At 41.9% G+C, this 24,288-nt stretch overlaps 1 protein-coding gene across 2 annotated transcripts; it reads right to left on the bottom strand.

Annotated features, from left to right (window-relative positions):
- Nucleotides 1-301: 301 nt before the first annotated feature.
- Nucleotides 302-21,232, bottom strand: LOC132577184 (histone-lysine N-methyltransferase SETD7). 2 transcript variants are annotated; one of them, XM_060246756.1, is made up of 8 exons: nucleotides 20,853-21,228; nucleotides 14,805-14,934; nucleotides 13,930-14,131; nucleotides 11,266-11,455; nucleotides 6,689-6,770; nucleotides 4,956-5,073; nucleotides 3,827-3,984; nucleotides 302-2,915 (listed from the first exon to the last, which is right to left on the bottom strand). In XM_060246756.1, the coding sequence occupies exons 1-8, from the start codon at nucleotides 20,890-20,892 to the stop codon at nucleotides 2,735-2,737; spliced, it is 1,101 nt and encodes a 366-aa protein (XP_060102739.1). In that variant the 5' UTR covers nucleotides 20,893-21,228; the 3' UTR covers nucleotides 302-2,734. The 2 variants fall into 2 exon arrangements, with proteins under 2 accessions (XP_060102739.1, XP_060102740.1); XM_060246757.1 differs by lacking the exons at nucleotides 302-2,915; nucleotides 3,827-3,984; nucleotides 6,689-6,770 and having other exon boundaries at nucleotides 4,976-5,073; nucleotides 20,853-21,232.
- Between the last annotated feature and the right edge of the window lie 3,056 nt (nucleotides 21,233-24,288).

Here is a 24,288-nt window from a genome sequence, read left to right as displayed (position 1 = left end):
CCTAGTGAGCTTTATGGTAGAGAAACCTCCCTGTTTCTAGCCCAAATGCTACACCATTAATATAGGAACAAAACATTCTTTTTTTGCTAGGCTGCTTATGCATGAAGGTTCTTCTTCTGCTTTAGCTACCACACTGAAGCACTTTCTTTTGGAACATCCACATAAAGCTCTATTACATTCTAATCATCCTTTTCTCATTCCCGGTATGCTTTCTCTCAGACCTTTATCTGATCTTTTCCAGAATGGGTCCAAGCGCATTATCAGATGGTCTGGCTGTCAATCCCACACACATCAGCATTGCTTTCCTTCCCTACTGTGCCTTATTGCCACCATGTCCCTCACCATGCCACTGAAGGGCTGCTTTGTGGCTTTTTAAAAAATAAAATAAAATAGGCAATTGCTAGATCGTTATAATGGTATAATAATCTATTCCAGGAATATTGTACTTCCTTTGAAATAGGGCTAGAATTTAATAGCATTTATTTGTAAAGCTGAGAATTCAGAAGAACTAGCTGATTGTTGCAACAATTGTTATGATAGTGATCTAGTAAGAAAGTTGTCATGTGGGAGCAGCCCTACAGAAAATACAAAGCATTATGAGGAGTGATTCTGTTATTCTCATGTCAGCAACCTACAGACAGCCTCTGCTATAATATTAGTTAGGTACTGTGCTCCTTAGCATGTTCATCAGAAGCAACTCCCATCATAAATCTGTTTAGGACTATAACCTTAAACCCTAGAAGTATTCTCTCAAAGGGTTGCATGCAGGCAAACTCAAGAAAGAAACTAGCTGAAGACCATGCCTTCTTGCTAAATACTAGGTAATTCCACTGAGCTAATATCTGAGTAATTTCACCAACCAATATTGAAATCAGTAATATGTTTCTACAGATATTTGTTAGCAGCAACTTCACTGGCGGTGTGCTTAAATTCTTATATGCAAGAAAGAAGGTTCAGGTAACTTTTTGTGCCTACCAGTTTGCAGAAGCCCATATTAGCATTTCAGCCTTTTGCAGTTCACTTCCATGAGCAACAATCAGATCAGCCTCAGCAAACACAGCTAAGTCAATAAAATCTCAGCTGTACTTGAAGAAGCAGAAGGGATATGGCTAGAGTCACCAAAGTGAGAAATCAAAATACTGACAAAAGCCTCATTCATTTTTTTTTTTTGCTATAAAATCTCAGGCAGGCATGAAAATCAAAAGTTACTCCTCTATGCAGGACTAAACATCAGAAACATTTCTGTGATTAATATGCTTTAAAAACCCCCCAAAAACAAAGTAAAAAAGGCTTTATCAGTACATTCTATAATAGCAAGGTAACAGAATTACACTGATGGCAGTCTGATACCATATAACAACCTTTTGCATGTTGATCTTTAAAATCCACCCTAGAACATTTTAAAAATGACTTTTTTGTATTTGACTTTCACACCTGCTTGATTAATGGGTGGCTTTAATCCCAATACAAGTAAAGGGTTTAAAAAACCCTAAAATCTATTTCTACAGGAAAAACTAAGAATAAAAAAAATCTTCTACTGGCATACACACAATACTCCTGGTATATGAATTACACAGCAAATAATTTAATATTGCATTGCAAATATTTAGAAAGCTGTTTAAAAAGCTAAATTCCAGGATTACAGACTACTGAAAAGTTACTGATACTATTTTAAGTAAATCTGATAAATGCTAGTTAAGAATTGTAAAATATGTTTAAATATACACAGAATGCTCTGCTTTACTGTACCGACTCAGGGTTTTGCCTTTAACCTTTTAATATTATTAATTTTCTTCATTATGCCATGTCCTAAAAGCAGCTCCAAAGTGCAATGTTCTCCTGTCATGACTTTGTCCTTGTACACCAAATAAACTTCCCCCTCCCCTGAGGTATATATTTCATTCTCAGTATTCCGGGAAACAACACAATCATTCAGAGGCAGGAAAGGAAGGAAAAAGTTTTAAGCAAGTAAGAGACTTCTGGGTTCATCTTTAAATCACTTTCGCCAACATCAATTCTAACCAGCAGCATCTTTTCATAAATTACCCTGTCTCCCGTTTCAACTTTTTAAAATGGCAACAACAGCAATACCAGCAACTAGAAACTATCCTAGTGTGACTGACACCCAACCCTGCTGTTTTTAGGAACATGTCAAAAATGCATTTTGTCCATTCAGTCACACATACCAGTATAGAGCACTTCTGGTTAAGCCTTTGTGCAGATTCAGAAGAGACAAGTTTTAGAAAACAATAATGTTTACAGAAAGGATTTAAAAGGCCAAACTCCTATGCACCAAAATAAAAACCTGCTCTAAAGTAATAGTTGATCAAAGGTTTTAAAATTACACTATTTTCAGGAATAAAGAAAAATAAAGAACAGCACAATTCTAGTACCATCACAAACGGCATCTATACAAATGTAGTTGCACAATAACAACTAGACTGTGTGTGGGGGGATCCCAGTCTTTTTATACCCTTCTTAAATTTTGGCATCTTTGCATATGATGCATTAGATGAAAACTGCCACATATTCACACTGTCTTGTATAGCATGTTAAATAGTTCTTTCATTAAAATTATTAAAAATTGCTCTAAAGGTTAAAATTTGTTAGTATGCAAGGAATCCCTCTCTAACAAAGAGTGAAGAGCCATGGAACAAAAATCTCTGGCTGTCCCATTTTCAGTATGAAAGTAGTGCATAGATCCAGTTTGTTGAGGAAGAAAGCTGTACACATTTCACTTTTCCTGGGCAGCTTGGAAGGCCTTCAGTTCGACACGGTACCACTCTGGTGCTTCTGGCCCATTTTGTCCAGAGGGATTGTGATCATAGCCATAAGCCACTGTTAATTCTTCATCCTTTTCAACAGCCCTAATAGTGCGAATACATTTAATCAGCCCAAAACGAGGATGAACATACCTAGAAAATAAAGAAAAATGTAGTGTTATGTTTCAAGCACAAAAACAGAGTTCCCAGTTCTGCATTGGAAAATTCCAGGAGATTTGGGGGTACAGCCTAGGGAGTGCAGGGACCTCAGCAGGGTATAACGCTGTACTCTGGAGATCAAGTTATATTTCTGGGTTGGCATTCCTAAGCCCAAAACTATTGGTTTTCATTTTTAAAAATCTGCCCAAGGCACTTCTTTTAAAAGCAAGGTGAAAAGCCTCAGAATTCTACATTTCTACTCACAGAGGCTTAACAGCTTTTGGCCAAGATAATTGTGTGCTACACAAAGGTACATCCACAAAGCCAGGACTTTTTTTGTATCAGGAACTCATTTGCATATTAGGCAACATCCTCCTGATGTAGCCAAGCCTCCTGGAGCTTACAGTAGGCCCTGCACTAAGAGCCCTGTGGCACAGAGTGGTAAGTTGCTGTACTGCAGTTCAGGCTCTGCTCACGACCTAAGTTTGATCTCAGGAAGTTGACTCAGCCTTCCATCCTTCAGAGGTTGGTAAAACGAGTATCCAGCTTGCTGAGGGTAAAGTGTAGATGACTGGGGAAGGCAATGAAAAACCACCCGATAAAAAGTCTGCCATGAAAACATCATGATGAGATGTTACCCCAGAGTTGGGAATGACAGGTGCTTGCACAGGGGACTACCATAACAGCATGTGATATTACAAGAGACACAAAGATTGTGCCCTTTGGGACACTTAAACATTTTGGACTGGCCCTGGCGTTTCCCCAGGGATGGCTTCTTTGAATTTCTCTTAATATCTCACTTTGGTCCTAAGGTCACATCTGTTTCCACAAGTTATTGGATTACTAAACAAGAGCCTTACATTTCAAAAGCAGCATCAGATGTTCAGAGCGACTTTCATACTTACGATTCATAATGACAGTTAGGTGTAAAGGAGTGATTTGCCTTGTGTCCTAATGAGGCACAATATTTGGCTGCACGGTTGTAGGGTTCTGGTACATCTATGACTGTTTCATCATCCAGGGATATTGTATTTCCATTCAAAGCCCAGTCCCTGTTGTCCACCTAATTTTCAAAATAAATGAAAAGTACTGCATTGTTAACTTTGTCTATATTTTGTCAGAGACCCAGAAAAGACCCATCTTGTCTTGCATGTTATTCAGGGATCCCTCAGTGAATAGCCTTATGGCAAATATATCAGAAGCCAAGTCCAAAAGAAGCCAATTTTACTTTAGTAATCCTGTTTATAGCTAAGTCTTCCCTCACTTCTTTTCACTTCAGTTGCACCACTCAGTTAAATTCTGACATACCTGCCAAAAATGTTTGCTAGCACTAGGATACAATCATTCATTTTTAATATTTCCGAGGACTCATATTTATTTTATTTATTCCCTGACTTTCTCCCCATTAGGGACCCAAATCAGCTTATATTGTTCTCCTCTCCTCCATTTTATCCTCACAATAATGCTATGAGGTAGAGAAGGTTGGGAGTGTGTGACTGGCCCAAGATCACCCAGCAAACTTCCATGGCAGAGAGGGGATTCCAATCTAGGTCTCCCAGATCCTAGTCTGACACACTAACTACTACACCACCCTGGCTCCCTTCAGTAAAGAAACTGAAAAGCAAACAGCTCTTGATAGTTCTAAAAACAATATACACAGTAAAAACATTCTGAGTAAGGAAGACTATAAATACTATAAATATTGTAAAATAAATAAGTAAAGTGATGTGAGCACATCATATGTGAAAAATCTACTTTTCTTTCTCTATGGTTGGGTTCTTTGGGTTTTCTTTCCTTCATGCTGTGCAGGGGGTGAAATAAAATATGTGCTTGTAGCAGTTGGAAGGCACCATCTCACAACAGCTATGGTGTATGTCCTTTATTACTTATTTTACAAAATTTCTGCATGTATATTAAAGCTTTATGCATACTGAAACATCTGAAGTATACCCCAAGTATAACAGAGTTAACAATCAGTGAGAGAGTTTTTACGTCACAGTGTATTTTGAACAGCAGTAAAGTTCTGTACTTCACCTCCTGGTGTGTAATCCGTATTCCATTGTAAAAGGACATCACTGTGCCAGCTTCAGCTGCTATTTTACTAAACAACCCTTCTCCAGCACTGGAAATGAGAGATGTATCCACATATACCCTGACAAACAAAGGTAACATATGAACATATAAGCATATGAAGCTGCCTTATACCGAATCAGACCTTCGGTCCATCAAAGTCAGTATTGTCTACTCAGACTGGCAGCGGCTCTCCAGGGTCTCAAGCTGAGGTTTTTCATACCTACTTGCCTGGACCCTTTCTAGTTGGAGATGCTGGGGACTGAACCTGGGACCTTCTGCTTACCAAGCAGATGCTCTACCACTGAGCCACCATCCCTCCCCAAACAAATGTTTATATTTTGTAGATATACTGATAATTCTGTCATAGTTTATATTACTTTGGGTACATCTGACAACCTACCAGCAATAAAACAAACAAACAAAAAATGCTGAGACTATACAGACTATACACTTTTCTGCAGTATAATGGACTGGATCCTAAGGTTCCCTCCTGTTAAGTGCATAATCATCCACAAATGTAAGCTCACATATTCAGTGGGAAATTTAGGATCCAAGCCCCAGTCCAATTTTGCATTACATTCCAAAATGCAGAGAGAAAAAATGGAAACATAAATGTCAGAACAAGTACAAATATATGCTTAAAAATTCAAAGAAAGATAAACTGGATCTAAATTGGGATGCAGCACAGTTAAGTACCAGTGAATTACAGCTCTGTACAGAAACATAATATTTTCTCCTGTCTCTTCCAGGTATAATTTTTATAATACACATACAGAAAAGCAAGCTTTCTTTACTCCACTGATTTGTCAAAGGGACTATGTAAGCCAGAAAGGAAAATAAAATTAAACCAGAGAAAATATGCCAGTACAGACGTTAAATATGACAGAAGTTCCTACATTAAAGGAAAGCTGTACTAGCTTACAAAATGCTGCATTTCCTCAGTTCTGTCCCTGAAGACTTTAGTTTCTTGACTGCATACTGGCTGGTGGAAGGATGCACATCTCTGAAGCTCATGATAAAGTCATTATCTGTCACAGGCACAACCCTAATTAAATTGCTGGGCTTCTTCCCTTTCCCTCCCCCTTTACATGGCAAGCCAATACAAAATCCAGTTAGCTATGATGTCCAAATATGGGTAAAGCTTTCTTAACTGAGGTTAGTTTCTATCTCATTTCATATAAGAATTCCTTAATTTCATATAAGAATTCGTATCATGGGGACAGAAATGGGTAATAATGAGTTAAGCCATTCACATTTGGAGGTCACAACCAAATAGGAGTTTTCTGAACACTTCAGACTTAGTAAAGGAAGAAGATAATGTTCAAACCCAACAATTAACCAATTTCATGTGTGTCAGAAATAATTCGAGTTTGTTTATGATGCTCAGTCTTGCTGTACTGTATTTAAAAATTTCTTAAAACTGCTTTCAAAGGAATAGGTTGTCTGCTACAATCACACATCTTTAAAGTCAATTAATGTGTTTTAAGGAAAACATTTCAATTCAACTGAGACACTGAAGACATCTTTCAAGTTAAAGCACAAATCTGAAAAGCACCCTCACAAGCAATCTTGTTCACCATTCAAATAATAAAAGGCTGTAGGATGATGAACTAACATACAAGCAGAACAACTAACATTTCTTGAAAATATTTAAGCAAGGTGAAAGTTTCATTTATACAAAAAAGTGATTCTACCTTTCTGATTCGTAAGGATCAGGAAGAAGAGCATTTGCAGAAATGCAGGATGAAGTAGATTTATCAAAACTGTATACTGGGCCTAAAAACAAAATTAGTAAAGGAATTAATGGATAATATTAAAATTCAAGTAGTTTTCTTATTAAAGGGTTATGCATTCAGTACAACCACAAGAAAATGTTATTTGTAAAAAAAGCAAATGGAGATATTTTAGAAGACTGCGGATTTATAACCCTCCCTTCTCTCTGAATCAGAGACTCAGAGTGGCTTACAATCTCCTATATCTTCTCCCCCCACAACAGAGACCCTCTGTGAGGTGGGTGGGGCTAAGAGGGCTCTCACAGCAGCTGTCCTTTCAAGGACAACTCCTGTGATAGCTATGGCTAACCCAAGGCCATTCCAGCAGCTGTAAGTGGAGGAGTGGGGAATCAAACCTGGTTCTCCCAGATAAGAGTCCACACATTTAACCACTACACCAAACTGGCTCTCTTTTAACTAGGGGTGTTTTAATAGCTAATTAAACTTGCATCCCATTATTCCACCCTTTTCACTTCTCTCTGCAACTGCAAACAGTGGCCAGATGTATCATTTTTATATCAAGATTAGTTCGTGTTCACCCAACTTGAAATAATAGCTTGGATCCTATAACTTGTTTCCAGTCACCTTCCTTTATCCACTGTGAAGGTGTTCTGTTGTGTAGCATAGGCATGCTGCAGCTCACAACTGATCTTGAATGAAAGGGAAAGTCTAGCATCTGAGGAATATGCATGCTGCAGCAGAGGACCAAGAGGAATCCAGGATCCAGCCCATTGCTTCCTAACTTATTAGGAAGTATATAGAATAGGAATAATAGAATGCAACTGGTCAATTTTGCATAGAACTGTTTGTTGCATATGCACTACTTCTCTTCCCTTCACCTACTAATCAGAAATGTACTATCAACAGTAATGAGTGCTTAAATATCACTAAAGTTGGATTTACAGATTCTTATAAACATTTAAGATAGGAGCAGTGAAGTTGCAAATTTTTTGAAGTTTTGTTGCATTAGTTTAGTTATTAAAAACAAACAATAACAAAAAAGCTAGAAAGGAAATTTCAAGGCAAACATTTTTTAAAATTATCATTTTCATGTTTTGAAAATTTTAACAACGTGAGAGTACATATTAAATTTATATCTACCCTTTTAAAATAAACCTTTTTGATACTTTTCATCATGAAAAAAAAAATACATGTAGAATACGTAGGTAAGAAAACTGGATGTTTTAAGATGGGTAGGACATGGTTTTTTTGGAAACCAAATTTTAAAAAATGGGTCTATGAATACAATCAACCTTTTCTAGAAGGCAATTATGTTCTATTTTCAGAGTAAGCTGTCCTGTAAGCTTTATTTCAGTAGCTCTGAACCAACAACCATTTTACTATGTGATCTTGCATTCTGTTACTACTGTATGTCCTAGGTTCTCAAACTGTGAGAAAAGAACTCAAAAAATACCTGCAGGAAGGGATTCTATGAGTAATCCATAGGCGCTGCTACTACAAAGCAATGCAGTTTCTCTGGGTGCTTTCACATGGCAACTGTTTGCAAGTGGATTTTCCTGTTCTTACACAGTAAAAATCCAGTTGCAGAGCACATTATTTAGTGTGTGTGAATGCACCCACAGTCTCTCCCAGTGCCTAGCTCTTTCTTCCTCTTTCCAGTTCTGTGCACAGAAGTTATACAATGTAAGACAAAAAGAATGGCTTGGTACCAGGATATTTGAAGGACCATCTCTTCCCATATTATCCAGTTTAGATACTCTTCTCAAACCCTGTTGTTTATATCTCTATGGGCGTTTTCGCACTCACCTTCAAGTGGTGCGACCACCCTCCTCACGCCGGCGGATCTGCAGGGATTTCGCACCAGAAGCGCCGGCGCACCCAAAAGAGCCGGCGACTTCCGTCGCGAAACCAGCTCAAACGTTTTCCTGCTTCTTGGCGGTTTCCGTTTGAGTTGGTTTCACGACGGAAGTCGCCGGCTCTTTTGGGTGCGCCGGCGCTTCTGGTGCGAAATCCCTGCAGATCCGCCGGCGTGAGGGGGGTGGTCGCACCACTTGAAGGTCAGTGCGAAAACGCCCTATCTGTAGAGTTAAGTTGGGGCCACCAGAGTCAGGACTTTTTCAGTGGTGGCATCTTGCCTTTGGAATATGCTCCCTCCTAGCGCCTACTTTCCTTATCTTTAAATATCAGTCCCAAACATTTCTATATACTCAGGCTTTTAACTAAGAGTTCCATCTTTTAAAGCTGGGTTGTTTTTTTTGGACTGTTCTGTCAATTTTAGATCGTTCTCTGTTTAATGTGCTATAATGACCCGATTTGCTTTTATTATCACATTCCTAATTATATATTATATTTGTTGGGCTTTTTATTGATGTGATTTGTTTTTATTGAGTTATTTGAATTCCCAACTTGGTCTTATTTTATTACCTTAGGTATTTTTATTTATTTAGTAGATTTATAGTCCACCCATTCCCATAGTGGGCTCAGGGTGGATTACAGCATAGTAGAACAGTTAAAATCCAACAATAAAACAATAAAAACAATTAGATAAAAACAGCATGGCTGGTGTAGCACATTTTACAAATTAAGACACAGGTGTCCTAGGTATCAGAAATGTCAAGAATATCAGCCCGATCTCCAGCAATCAGGATGGTAAATCAGTGTAGGGAGGCCAGTTAGATGGTATGATCAATAAAGTAAGAACACCTGCTTGCCTCAGCTAAGAGCTTGGCAGAACAGCTCTGTTTTACAGGTCCTACAGAATGGTAGTAAGTCAGGTAGGGCCTGACTCTCCATGGGGAGCTGATTCCACCAGGTCAGGGCCAGGGCTGAAAAGGCCCTGACCCTAGTCGAGGCAAGCTGGACGTCCTTTGGGCCACGGAAAGTCAGAAGATGTTGATTGGCCGATTGTAATACTCTGAGGCTCATATGGAGAGAGATGGTCCCGCAGGTATGTCGGCTTTAAATGTCAGTACTAGAACCTTAAAGCGGAACTAGTACTCAATTGGTAGCCAATGCAAACTGCGCAGCATTGGCCAACTGCCTGCCTGTAAAGGCAGTTCGGTCAGCAATCGCACTGCAGCATTTTGCACCAGCTGGAGTTTCCGGATCAGTCTCAAGGGCAAGCCTGCGTAGAGCAAGTTACAGTAGTCCAGTCTGGAAGTGACCATTGCATGGATCGCTGTAGTTAAGTCCTGGGGAGCCAGATAGGGAGCTAGCTGTTTGACCTGCTGAACATGGTAAAAGGCAGATCGTGCAACTGCTGTGACCTGGGCCTCCATAGAAAGGGTGGCATCCAGTATCACACCCAAACTCCTCACCTTCTGAGCTGGCACAAGAGGTGCGCCATCCAGGTTGGGGAGTCGGATGCCCGGTCTTAGCCCCCCAGGACCTCCATCTTAGTTGGATTAAGCTGCAGCCGGCTCAGTTGTAGCCAACCAGCCACTGCTTCCAACACCCTGGTCAGGTGGTCAGGGGTGGATCTGGGTGGCTGTCCATCAACAGATAGAGCTGGGTGTCATCTGCATACTGGTGACAACCCAGCCCAAAACCTCTGGCAACCTGGGCAAGGGGGCACATATAGATGTTAAACATCATTGGTGAGAGAATGTGGTACACCACATTCAAGTATGAGCTGCCCTGAGCAGGTCTAGAGAGGCAGCATACAAATTTTGTAAAAATAAAAGAAATAATGAAGGCAGGAGAACATGAACTAGAAGCATGACAAAAGTTATATTTTTACCTGCTCAACAAAAGGTTGGCAATGGATTAAGTGGAGCCCAGAAAGCAGAGCAAATTTAGAAGAATGGACAGAGATGTAAAGGTTTGAGAAATATCTTCCAAAAACATCAACAGAAATAGAACATTATGGTGGTACTCATTGCATATATCCATAGGAAAACTTTTATTATTAACAAAGCTTAAAAAGAAAATGTGCAAACAAAACTCTTAAGATACCATCCACTGAGGGCCAATCATTATACTTTTTTTCAAAAAATATAAAGTTTATGAATGAGTGTTCATAGAAGCCACCATTTGCAAAAAATGTGGTACTCCCATGTATTTTATCAAGAAAAGTGGGGAGTGAAACATATATGTCAACTCTGCACAAGGCATATGTACTTTGTACCTATGTTAATCAAAATACAAATACAAAATTGGGGTGGTTCTAAATCGCCACATTTTATAGCAGCAAGCATACATTCCACATAAGCATAGTCTGAAGGTATGATATGGGGACACATGACAATAACTGCTGAAAATGAAACAGGTCTGAGTCTGGTCAGTGCCTGTATGGGAGACTTCCTTTGAATGCCATGTACTTGGGGTTTTTTTTAGTTCCATGGGAAAAATAAAATCCATCTATCCAGGTTGTCAAGTCATTATTATGAAAAGATTTCTTTGCAATTTTTTTTTACAGAGCAATATTTTTACTTGAAATTATCATCTTCAAGGAAGTGTTGAGCATAGTGTACTGCACACACATTATGGGATGCAATAGTATAAATGCAATGGCACAAAAAGCTCTAGTGGGAACTTACTGCCTGGAACTACTTCAAATTGTGGCTTTCCTTCTTCTATGGATAAAAGATTTGCCAATTTTGCTTCTAACATTTCACCATCAATGAAGTGCCCATAATAGGCTGTCTTCCCATCAGGGTACACGTAAGCTATCTTCTCTCCAGTCATCTCTCCTTCTTCATTGACTTCTCCAACCAGATACCCGCGATCCTGAAAGAGCAACAAGATTGGTATGAGAATTTAAGAATGTATTTGGGGGAAAAAAACCTGATTTTTTATAACGCTATGATCCTGTCAATTGTAAAGTTAACAATTTCTGTAATAAAATAACCACATAATAGTTTGATTCTAAGGTTCCAAGTCTCTATTTGACACTCAGTTCCCAGATCCCACTGATGTCCCCAAGATGTCTTGGGGGCATCCCCCAAGTTTGAAGAAAAATCTGAAAAAAAATGAGTGAAATCCCCCTCCAAAATACTTACTTCCAGTAGTCAATGGCAGCTGTACAGGCTGGGGCTCTGTACTAGGTCTGGCAGTGACTGCATAGTCCGAGAGCTGTGCTGGGTCTGGCAGCAGCCATGCAACCCACAATCCATGCTAGCCATGCCATCATTGGTGCACATCGGGAGCCACACTGGGCAAGCTGCCACTGGTGGCACAACCTGGTAGCCATGTTGGGTCTGGCAGCAGCTGCCAGAGAACCTGGGGGCTGTATCAGGTCTGGCAGCAGCAGCCCTGAAGTCTGAGGCTCTGCATTGGGTGTGATAGCAGAGCAGCATAGGAACTGTGCTGGTCACAGCAGCGGAACAGCCCAAGGACCTGGCAGAAACAGCTAGAGAGTCCAGAGGGCCACTCTGGGCTTGGCAAGAGAGTTGTGGGAGAAGGGACTCCCTCCTACGAGTTTCACAGCCCTCTACTTGTCATCTTTCAAGAGAGCCAGTTTGCTGTAGTGCTTAAGTGCGCAGACTCTTATCTGGGAGAACCAGATTTGATTCCACACTCAACTTGCACCTACTGGAATGGCCTTCGGTTAGCCATAGCTCTGGCAGAGGTTGTCCTTGAAAGGACAGCCGCTGTGAGAGTCCTCTCAGCCCCACCCACCTCACAGGGTATCTGTTGTGGGGAAGGAAGATAAAGGAGATTGTGAGCTGCTCTGAGATTTGGAGTGGAGAGTGGGATATAAATCCAATATCATCATATTATTATTATTATCTTTCTACTATTTTACAAATCAGCTCACCTAGGAAAGGCTTGCGCTGGAATTACAGTGCCATCCTAAGAAGAGTTACATCCTTCTAAGATCATTGACTGCAGTAGACTGAGTAGGATGTGACTCTGCTCACGATGGCATGCTAGTTTGTGTACCAGAAAGCTGAAAGTCATACAAACCAAGAGCCTTTTTCTGTTCTCTTTCTACAATATCTGTTTAATTCATGACAACCATCCTAGGGTTCCATATAATTTTCTGTAATATATTTGCCAACAAGATTCAAGCATTCCTATACATGGCTACTAAGAAAATTATTAAAGAACACTCCTAAGCAAGTCTACTCAGAATTAAGTCCCATTTTAGTCAAGAAGCCTTACTTCCAGGATAGTGTTTGAGGATATCAGGCCAAATTTCTTAAGGAATATCTACAAATCCAGCAGTGCATTTATGATCAGTCTCTCTACACTGCTTTATAGAGGAGTCAGTTTCATCACGGTTCTTTTGAGATGACAGCAAAAAGTGTAGATGTTTAAACAGCATAATTTGTTTTTCCAGCTTCAGAGTTCAGAACATTTTGTTACAAAAGATTGATTTCTAAAGCATGTACACGGTCAATACAGAACCTATTCACTATTTATTTAGGCAAAGTGTCACTCGCTTGAATGGCCTGAATAGAGCTATTCATTTGTGAAAACAAGAAGCAACTCTGCTATACTGTCTTTAAATTTAGAATAATTAAAGACAGATATTCACTAAACAGATATTCACGAAAGAAGACTAGCTCCTGTCCTAAAGAGACAGAAATAAAGACCAAGAAAAATCCTTCACTCATGATGAGACCCAAATCTAACAGCAAGCATGGCTACCATGACACAGTGTACTTTCTACACAAGCAACATTCAGTGTGACAAAATAGCAAGTCGTTGCAAATAATAACTATTGTAATAGTTACCAGTTACAAGGTTGCTGAAATAGCATACCATACAATAACAGAAGTAATAACAATCACATCAAATATACAATGTAGAACCAGTCCTCAGAATGATGGAAATCCAAATAAGTAAAAGCAACACAGTCCCTGTACATATGGAGATTCCTTCAGTCCAGCAGCTTGTTATTTTGTTTAGCTTTCTGTCTGCTGTAGCCCTCTTTGTAGAATGTTTGTAAACATTCAGTGTGAAACGAATCTATCCTATCCTCCTGTATCATTTGCTAACAACAAGAAGTTATCACCTTCCAACTGTTCTTAGGTGGTTGAAACTGAGCATCCTGGACTCAAACAGCCTTTACAGAAAGTACCTGCACAGAACGTACGACTTCTGTTGCAAGAGCCTCTCCTGACAATTTTGCTATTGCATTGCATCAGATGCCCCGATTTACAGAAGACTCGGAGCATAAGTACACAAGCACATTTATCAATGATCCACCAAGAAAGCTTTTAAATACCAGTTTTGAGGAAGTCAAACAGACTTACTGGGTAGTATATCCAACAAATACCATGTCGAATATTATCCTTGTATTGTCCTTTAAATATCAGTCGTCCATCGGCATCATATTCTTGGGCTGGCCCATTCAGTTCTCCATCCATGTAAGAGCCATGAAGAGCTCCTCCATCTTCATAAGTGTACACTCCTTGACCTTGCAGAGCATCATCAACATAATATCCTTCAAGTGTACTGGCAAAGTAAAATAAATAGTGTGGAGGAACCATATGTATTATTTACATATTAGTCATTTTTCAAGCCAAATTAATAAAGTATTTTGGCAAACGGCTGCCTCTTTTCCACTGAGATGAATAAGGCAGCTATTACAGATGAGGGACAGTCTCTGTGCAGAACAGATGCCATCACTTATCTTCAGCACTTTGATTCCTTCATCTTCAAAGTACTATACATTGTTGTTTTAGATGAGAAGCATTCCCATGTGAAGCAGGGCTTTTTTTGTAACAGGAATTCCTTTGCATATTAAGCCACACACCTCTGATGTAGCCAATCCTCCAAGAGCTTACAGTTGGCTTGTAAGAAGAGCCCTGTAAGCTCTTGGAGGATTGGTTACATAAGAAGGGTGTGGCCTAATATGCAAAGGAGTTCCTGCTGCAAAAAAGCCCTGATGTGAAGTATATTATAGCAAAGACAATAAGACAATAAACAATTTACGGAAGACTGGGAGCAGAATTAAACAACTGATTATCAATGATCCATGTTCATGTTTGATAAAACTTTAAAACTGGTCATATTTATTTTGATTCATATAGCCTATAGAAAAAGGCAACTAGAAGTCAAAGAATAAACTTCTAAGCACTGTGGAGTGTACACAAATAAGTACTAAAGAAAATTACAATATGCCTACCTTCCATCAAAAAAGAAAAACTTGCCACGACCATTCTTCTCTCCATGCACAAAATTTCCCTCAAATCTGTCTGTGGATGAATATGTGACTGTACAAAATCCATGGGGCAGCCCATCATCATCAAGTGCTCCTAAAATAATGATAAAAACAGGCTACAAAAAGGAATACCATAAATATACTAAATCCTACAAATTTATGTATTTATAATATTTGCAAGATCAACTTTCATCTGACTTCTGAGACCTATGCAATGTAGCTATCAATTGCATCCATAAAATTTATTCTGGACAGTGTACTAGTGAAACCATTTTAAAGAAACCTGTGTGAGTTTCTGAGAAGTATTTAATCCTCCAAAATGCTTCCAAAAATGCTTCATACAAAAAGGGTAAACCCAACAAATAGCATAGCATAATCTATCCTGAGTCAGTGACTAAGAACAGAAAAGGAAGTAAAATTTACTCCACCAGCAAATACATGCTCAGGATGGAACAGCTTACACTAGCCCAATGTCTCAAAACATATTGTTACACATGCACTGCTGTAGTCTTGTTTCCGAGCAGTAAAAACGTTTTCGACTAATTTGTCAGGCAACTAACTGAGTCTCAAGTTGTCCTCTCTATATATGGAGACTACAGATCTAGGATGTGCTCTGAGGGCAGAAATCCCAAAACCTAAAAAAATGTCTAGTTTGGATCCAAGCCAAAGAAACACAGTTCAGAAAGAACACTGCACAACTACCTTTCCATTTGCCAGTGAAACACCATAAACCATAGGCCAGAGCAACAATCCAAATCCCCTCTGTAAAAAAGACTGCTTCATACAAATTATAAAACTATAAACCATTGCTAGCAGGCATTTACATAAAGTAGATACCACTACTGAAAGGGCATGTGACTCAGAAATGATATACTCATTCCACAACAGCCCAAGCCAACGTATTAAACAATTACACAGTAGTAGTAGTATAGAATAGAGAGCCAGTTTGATTTAGTGGTTAAGTGTGTGAACTCTTATCTGGGAGAACCGGGTTTGATTCCCTACTCCTCCACTTGCAGCTGCTGGAATGGCCTTGGGTAAGCTGCTGGAATGGCCTTGGGTCAGCCATAGCTCTGGCAGAGGTTGTCCTTGAACGGGCAGCTGCTGTGAGAGTCCTCTCAGCCCCACCCACCTCACAGGGTGTCTGTTGTGGGGGAGGAAGATAAAGGAGATTGTGAGCTGCTCTGAGACTGAGATTCGGAGTGGAGGGTGGGATATAAATCCAATATCATCACAGGATTGCTCTTATAATCCCCAGACATCAGAAAACACAAGAGCACTTAAATACACTGATATAATGCTATACAGTGCACCAACAAACTGTCAATTCTGTCATGTGCTACTCAACTGTCATTTTATGGAACCCCCTTTCCTTTCCTTTCCTTTACAAGCTGAAGAAAACTTTGCCTTAAGGTTCTTGGATATTCATGAACAGAAACAGAGAATGGTGTTTTGATACTATAAACTCTTGGAATACACTTAAAGCCATTTTTTAGTTTTTAAATTAATTAAATGTGTTCAGTCTTCAAGAAGTCAAGCTCCTAGCATTTTGATGTCATCTCAAATATTTGTCTTCAGTTTGTGACCCAGCCCAAAAGTACTGGCTCTTTTATGAATAGAGAGACTTGTGGCACTGGTGCTTGGCTGATTAGCATGAATTATTTGCTTAGGCCATCCAAGGAAGCATAAATTGTGCAACTGTCAGTCTTCAGGCAAAGCTCAACTTGTAACTTTATATCAGTCTGTACTGCAAAGCAGAAGCTGACATTTGTTCTACAGAGTCTTAATGGGGCTTACTCACTGACTTCTGATTGACTTACCCAATTGACTTCTGATTTGAATGTTTATGTGTTTAAAAATCATTTTAATGGGCTTAGTGTCATCCCTTTAGTTAAATCACTGACATAGTTCATTCATTCCAAAGCCAGAAATTATGAAAAATATGAGAGAAAAACAGCATCAAGATGGAAGGGACAGAAAAAAGGATCTGCGGGCAATGAAAAGGCCCATCTTTCTGAACCAACAAGAGTAAAGACCAAGAAATAAACTGCACAAGTTAGGGGTAAATCAAGCAGTCACAGTGCTCACTTTACTGTTTTCATTTTGTCTCTTCTCATAATGGTGCTGCCCATTTATATCCCATCAAAGCCAATGCACATAATATATAGAAACCAACATTGGTGTAGTCATTTTTTTTTTTAAAAATGTGCACTCTTCTACAGTATTTTGCATAGGCTTTACTATTAAGTATTCCTATATAATATTCCCCAGATATATTAACATTGCCCTAGACAAAAAAGATTACATGGTAAGGTATTGGGCTGTTTTGAGGGCTTTCTACTCCAAACATGCCAGAATTCACTGGCCTTTATTGAAAGAGCCATTTTTGGAATATTTATCAGGTTGCTTTCAAGTGAATACTTCCTGAATCTCAAGTCCCTGATCATCTCTAAAAGCTGGCTGATAAAGCCCAGAGAAAAAGGTCACAAGGAATTCCAAATATGTGAAGGAGTTCTGAGACAGACCATGGTGGCTTATGACTCTAATATAAAAGGAATAAAACATGCATTAATACTAGTTTTCAGACACATCAAAAGGTCACTCCAGTCAACTGTAATTACCATATTTTTCGCACCATAAGGTGCTCCGGACGATAGGACGCACCTTCCTCCTGGGGGGCGATCTGCTGCCTCCGATCCCGGCGCCTCCTCCATGCCTTTCTGCCTGGCTTCAGCTCTGACACTTACAGCAAGCGCCAGGATCACTCCCTCTGTCCTCTGATCCCGGCGCTTGCTGTAAGCATCAGAGCTGAAGCCAGGCAGAAAGGCATGGAGGAAGCACCCGCCCCCTCCGCAAACCCAGTGCTTTGTGAGCGCCGGCTGTGGAGAGGGCAGCGTGCTTCCTCCGTGCCTTTCTGCCTGGCTTCAGCTCTGATGCTTACAGCAAGCGCCGGGATCGGAGGGCAGAGGGAGCGATCCTGGCGCTTGCTGTAAGCGTCAGAGCTGAAGCCAGGCAGAAAGGCATGGAGGAAGCACCCGCCCCCTCCGCAAACCCAGCGCTTTGTGAGCGCCAGCTGTGGAGAGGGCAGCGTGCTTCCTCCGTGCCTGCCTGCCTAGCTTCAGCTCTGATGCTTACAGCAAGCGCCGGGATCGGAGGGCAGAGGGAGCGATCCTGGCACTTGCTGTAAGCGTCAGAGCTAGAGCCAGGCAGGCAGGCGCGGGGGAAGCGCCGGGATCAGAGGCGGAGACAGCGGATCGCCCCCCCCCTCAGGAAGGTAGGTACCGGTACCTTCGCTCCATAAGACGCACACACTCCCCCCCTTTTTTGGGGGGGGGGAAGTGCGTCTCATGGTGCGAAAAATACGGTAAATATTATCAGTCCCCTGGTTGATATGCTACCTATTATCTGACTATGATGAAATACTACTTATTATCTGATTATGATGAAAGTAGGAGTTGCTTGCCCCACAGCGTGCTACAATCAAAGGAAAACCCAGCAACAAAGCAAAACTTCTAATACTGACCACCTGTTACATCTGTAGGCATCACCAAGCAGATCAGAAACACAAGTCACAGTGGCCTAGGCCTGGCCATGTATGTCTTGCTGCAGAAAAAAAGAGACCATCTTCTCCATGTTTTTTTGTTTTATTTCTATTTCAATTACATCTTTAAAAACAGAAACTGTAGACTACTAGTCACAATGTATTGATGGAACTCTATGTCTGGGGCAGTGATGTGCTGTGCCTGAGGGGGCAACAGTGGGAGGGCTTCTAGTGTCCTGTCCCCACTGATGGACCTCTTGATGACACCTGATTTTTAGGCCACTGTGTGACCCAGAGTGTTGGACTGGATGGCTTCTCTTATGTTCTTATGACTCCCACCAAGATAAAAGCTGAACAGCAGACCTGTTCAGTGAATGGTTCACATTTGTAGAAATCCTAACTGAAACTCTTTAAAGTTACAATAATACATTATTGTTTTTTAAAATTAATTACTAAAATTTTGGAATCAACACAAGTCTCAAACCTGCTGAAGTTTAAAGGTGGATTTTTTCTGTCCTAAATTCAATGCTTTTAACACACAAAGCCATTTTTTTTTACTGGCAAGTATCACTCCTAGTATTTTCTACATTTCTGAGTAAACAACATTTATTTACTGCTTGAAAAAATACCATTAGTTTTTTGCTTACATTATGCAACAGTTGTTTGTCACTCCCATTACCTAATCATTAGTTGTACACCATAATTCCAGTTGTCTTTACTGAAGCTTGTCCCTGGAAAATAATTTATCATTTAAAATGCTAGTAAAATTCCAAAATATTCTACACTGCATGATAATTCTTTTTCCACAGGATATCCATGGAAACTGAGCACATGAGGGTGGATGCAGAATCTACCTTCTCCCATCATGCATGCTCATCTTCCACAGAAACAGCTGCACGCCTACTGTGCTTAGGGAAGTGTCAACAGTTAACTATGGCCTTATAGCCTTTCCGGGAGCATCATTTAAAAGTACACAGAAGTAAGAAATTAATTTTTGGGGGGTGGGGCACTAAAGAATAAAAGTAGCAGGCATCTCTCTTAGGCTGTACAAAAACATTTCAAAAGTGGTAAACATTTTATGCTCTCCACTTCCCTGAGTGGTAGAAGGTTGCTGGGGCAGTGCTTACCTGGACTGGTAGTGCCTTTTGAAGGAGAGAGAACTGGAAATATGATCTTATAGTGTCTGCTTTATTTACAAACATACAAGTACCGGAACACAGATGGAAGCAAACTGGAACTCCTACAGGGCAGCAGATCAGCTATCCCACACACATCAGATCCCCAGAGAGAGAAAGATTCTCTACACACCCAAGGTGCTCCATCAACTCAAAATAAGTCACTCACTGCTTCCCTTTTTTTCTGTACCAGCATCAGAGAACTGTGTTTACACACACATACACACCTGCCTGCTCCTCTTTTAGCTCAGCTGGAAGCTCCCTCTTACAAATCTTAATGGGCACTTGATCACAACCATTTCCCACACTCAAGACCTGTTGAGATCTACATGTCCTTATCATTATCATTCCTCTTGTAATAGAGGACAGACTGAGCCACAGCAATCAAAAGGCCAAGCTCAACGCTATTTTCTTCTAGAAACCTCCACTGATATTAAACGCCACAGCAGAAAGATGTTTCTGGCACACTAATATAATCAAGCCCCAAAAGAAAGGGGGAGGGAGGAAAACAGGAAATTAAGAGAGCAGAAGACTAAAGCTTGCCAAGGGTTGCAATTTTGATCACACATCTTCACATTTTGTACAGACCAATTCAATAAACCAAGCAATGATAACATCATGAACGCTTCAACTTTCATTAAGCTTCACTTCATCAGTCATGGCTGCTGAAGACAGTTTTGACAACACGACGATTCCGGCTCCGGAGCGAGCCACGCACGTTTTCAAGATGCGGTCTGGATTTTGAAGCTCATGTTTGCCCAGAAGGAAGCCCCAGCGATCCAACCAAAACTTACTCTTGAGTTAACTTGGACTCAGTTTAAGGTTCTCGGACACCACCAGCCTGTCCTTCGCTCCCAAAGGCTCAGCGCAGAAAAGCGCAGGAGGGGGGGAGGGCAAAACTGCCGCTGCAGGAAGAGACGAGGAGATCCCACCTCCTCCTCCTTCGGGGTGGGGCAACTATTTCTGTCCGGGCTTACTGGGGAGGAAGATGGGTCGGGGCTTTCGCCGAAACTGCAGGCCAGGCCGTGCCCCGCGCCAACTTCCTGTCGGCCAGAGGGGTCCCGCCTCATGCGCTTGGCCGCCCTCCCCAAACGACCCTGTGGGAACCAAAGCGAGAGGAGGCGGGAAAGCAGGCAGGCAGGCACCATGTTTACCCGCCGCCACACGCACACTACTCCCCGTGGAGGAGGGACTCCTCGGCGCTGCCTGAGCAGGAAGGCACCTCGGCTTGACTCCCCTGCCCGATGGGCCGCCCCTCCTCCCCTCTGCGCCCAGGCCCAGTCAAGAGGCATTTACCCTCCACGGTCTCTTCCAGCGTTTCCTCGTCGCTGTCCATGGCAGAGTCCGCCGGCCCGGAGTCAACTTGCTTAGCTAGCCCTGCCCGGGAGCGTGCCCGTGTCTTGGCGCTCGCCTAGTCCTGCCGTTGTCTCCCCCTACAGCTCGCTGAGCAGGCAGGCAAAGAGCCGCTGCTGCCGGCGCCGCCGCGCAGCCTAGCGAGCGCCTCTGTCGCCGCTCTCTCTCCCTACACTCGGCTCTCCCCGCTTTGTTATAGAGCAGCTGATCCACTGACATCACCCTGGGCTGGGGCTCTTCCCTGACTGACAGCTCTCTGCGCAGCCCCGAAAAGCACGAGCCCTCCGGTGCAGCAGGGAGAAGGCGGCAAACGCTGCCGCGCCGAAACCCCCAGCGGCCCAATGACCTCGTGCCCCGCCCCGAGCCAACCCAGGCGGAGCGAGCGAGCCACGGGGGCCCGGCGCGCACGTGTTAGCTTCTCTCGTCGTCGTTTCGGCGATCGAGGAGAGGAAAAGTGCTTTAGTGGGGCGAGATGGTGGTCCTGCCGCTTTCACACCCAAGCAGGCAAAAAGACAATGGATTGGAAGCACAGCAGGCAGCAGGCAAAGCACGTGGCTGGCTACCCAACACAAAGGGGAACTACTGAAAAGTTACTCTGCTAGCAAGAAGTGCTGGATCTGCTGGATAACAGACATGCCAAACTTGCTTAACAAGAGCCACATAGAATAAACGTCAGATGTTTGAGAGCCAGAGGGAAGGGAGGCAAATAGATGGGGATGGAGAGGTGGAGAGAAAGCAACTTTAAATGCATTCTCCAAGCCACCGGCTGACTTGGCTTGGAGAATGCATTTAAAGAGATAAATGTCTTATCCAAACCAGCCAATGGAGTGGTAGGGGCTTCAAGAGCCACACAATGTGGAAGACCCAGATGTGGTTCCACAGTTTGGCCACCCCTGGTATATCAATACATGTCCAAGCACTCCCTAAATGCTAGCAGAGAGAAGTCATAAAAAGTATCCTGTTGGAAGACTGCTGTGGTTTTTGAAATGAGAAGTACTGGGGTTCGTCATGCCTGCCTGAGAATCAAACAGGGAGCAAAGTCTTGCATTTAAATCCAGATTGAGTAGGCTAAGATTATTCAGCTGTCAAATAAATACATTTTTCACTTTTACAGAGGTGTTTTCTTTGTTACACAAACTGCAAAACTGATCAAGCGCTGAAAATACTTGGCAGGGACCTGCCCTGGCTCAGATTAAGCAAGTTGCCTAGATATGCTTTCTGTTGACTTAGTTTTGTAGGTCTTGTTATAATGTATTGAAGTTTCTAAGGTAATTTTGGAAGACAGACACTTTTTGAAGTTTACAGACATTGGTGAGTCTCATCAATTTCAGTGACACTTCTGAATAATCGCATATTTAGATTGAGGTGTTAGCATGTTACAGACCTACACTCCACACTTGCATTCTTGGCTGGCTGAGTTGCATCCCAGTCCTAAGCATATGGTCTGGAAGACTTAGCCCCCATTCACATGTTAGGCTGGCAGTTTGGTTGCTCCATAGAACCTGAAGCAGCTAGGGTGTCCCCTCCCAATTTAATTACGCACATTTGTGTAATGTCTTCAGTGCACCTTGGAGTGATTTTAAAAAACAGTTCACACAACCAGTGTTGAAGCCTCCTTGCCCATCTCATTGACAGACAAGTGGTGATCTGCAAAGTTATAGCAGAAAATCCTCCTGACATTCTCAAGAGTTTAAATAAATAAATAACCAGTGGCAACACCAGGCCATATAGTGCCCCAGGTGAGGTTCCCATGCCCCTGTTCTTCCCCCCACCCAGGCACTCAGCCAGCCTCGTCTTGCCCTGCTTCGCCTCAGCTGTCTTACCTGGGGCATCTGAGAGGTAGGGCAGAGCTCCCTTCCTTGTTGTGCTAGTGGCCATGTAGAGTAATGCAGTGCAGCCGACCGGCCCGGCTGCAGGTTCTGTGATCCAGACACACGTCCAGACACATGCACAATGCCACCCTCGCCTCTACTTCCCCTTCCCTCCCGCATGATTGAAAACGTGCAGGAGGGTGCAGGTGAAAGAGCCCGCTGATCAGCAGGGCCTTTATCTGCAAGCAGGAAGGCCAGTGGCTCTCCCTTCCTTGTTTGCTCGCTCCCCCCACCACCTGGGGGTGCCTAATTTGGCACCCCTCCAGGGCTGCACCCATAGGTGACTGCCTAGGGTCGCCTAATAGATGTGCTGGCCCTGTAAATAACACTTTGCTGCCCTTAATGACCAAGAAGATTTTGGACTCCCTTTGTCAGATACAAGTAGGAATGGAAATCCCAGAATCCTTATAACCCAGCCTGAAGTAGGAGGGGTGTTGCAAAGAAAGTCAGGATGCAAAGGTACAAATGCAAAATCTAATCAGCTCAAATAGAGCAGGGCAGAAATGCTCATGGGCAGAAAATTAAAATCTCTAGTGAGCAATGTTCTCTCTAAGCTACAGAGTCTTGTGAGCAAAAATTCTACTTTGTGAGCTATTGGTATTAAAGTTGTGAGCTACTGGCATTAAAGTTGTGAACTGCTGCATAAATTATTGTGCTCTGGGGTCAATTTTCATGAGCTAAGACAAAAATGTGTGAGCTGGAGATAAAAAAATCTGTGATTTAGCTCACGCTAACTCAGCTTAGAGGTAACACTGGTAGTGAGATAAGAATCCTGTGTCCCTGTTCAGCCCTGGATGGCCCATTGTTCTGAATTTGTAAATGAACTCAAGGAGGAGCTCTTTTACTGCTGATGAGTTACCCCTTGAAAATGGTGCCTTTAATGACACCTTACTGTCTGCCACTTGAGGTGTCCACCTCATCATCATCTGAGAGCACTACCAAGATTTGCTTTTTGATTTAGCATGCTATTTTGCAGAAGCCTTGGATGGTTATCTCAGGCTTAGGTTTTCTCCTAGTGATCCAAACTAGTCCCTATAGATGGGAAACAATTAACAGGTCAATACTGTGTGACGTGTCCAGTACTTACTTAGAAGGGCTTTTTTTTGTAGCAGGAACTCCTTTGCATATTAGGCCACACCCCTGATGTAGCCAATCCTCCAAGAGTTTACAGGGCTCTTAGTACAGGCCTACTGTAGGCTCCAGAAGGATTGGCTACATCAAGTGGTTGTGGCCTAATATGCAAAGGAGTTCCTGCTGCAAAAAAAGCCCTGCTTAGAAGCGTATTCTAACAAACCATATGGCCTTTCTAAACAACTTCACTTCACCCCATGCCATCTTCGGTACTAACCCATCATGATAAAAACATATTATTTTCCAAATAATGGATAGAAAGTAACCTTGCCACTGGGAGAGCTGCTTTGCAGCAGTTTGCATTTTTTCTTTTAAAATGGGGCTGTAACAGTGCTTTGTGCTAATTTAACTTAGTGAAGCACAGTGTAGCCAGTAAA

The sequence above is a fragment of the Heteronotia binoei genome, chromosome 9, assembly GCF_032191835.1.
Source record: "Heteronotia binoei isolate CCM8104 ecotype False Entrance Well chromosome 9, APGP_CSIRO_Hbin_v1, whole genome shotgun sequence".
Classification (NCBI taxonomy): domain Eukaryota; kingdom Metazoa; phylum Chordata; class Lepidosauria; order Squamata; family Gekkonidae; genus Heteronotia; species Heteronotia binoei.
This window is presented reverse-complemented; position numbering and strand designations above follow the sequence as displayed.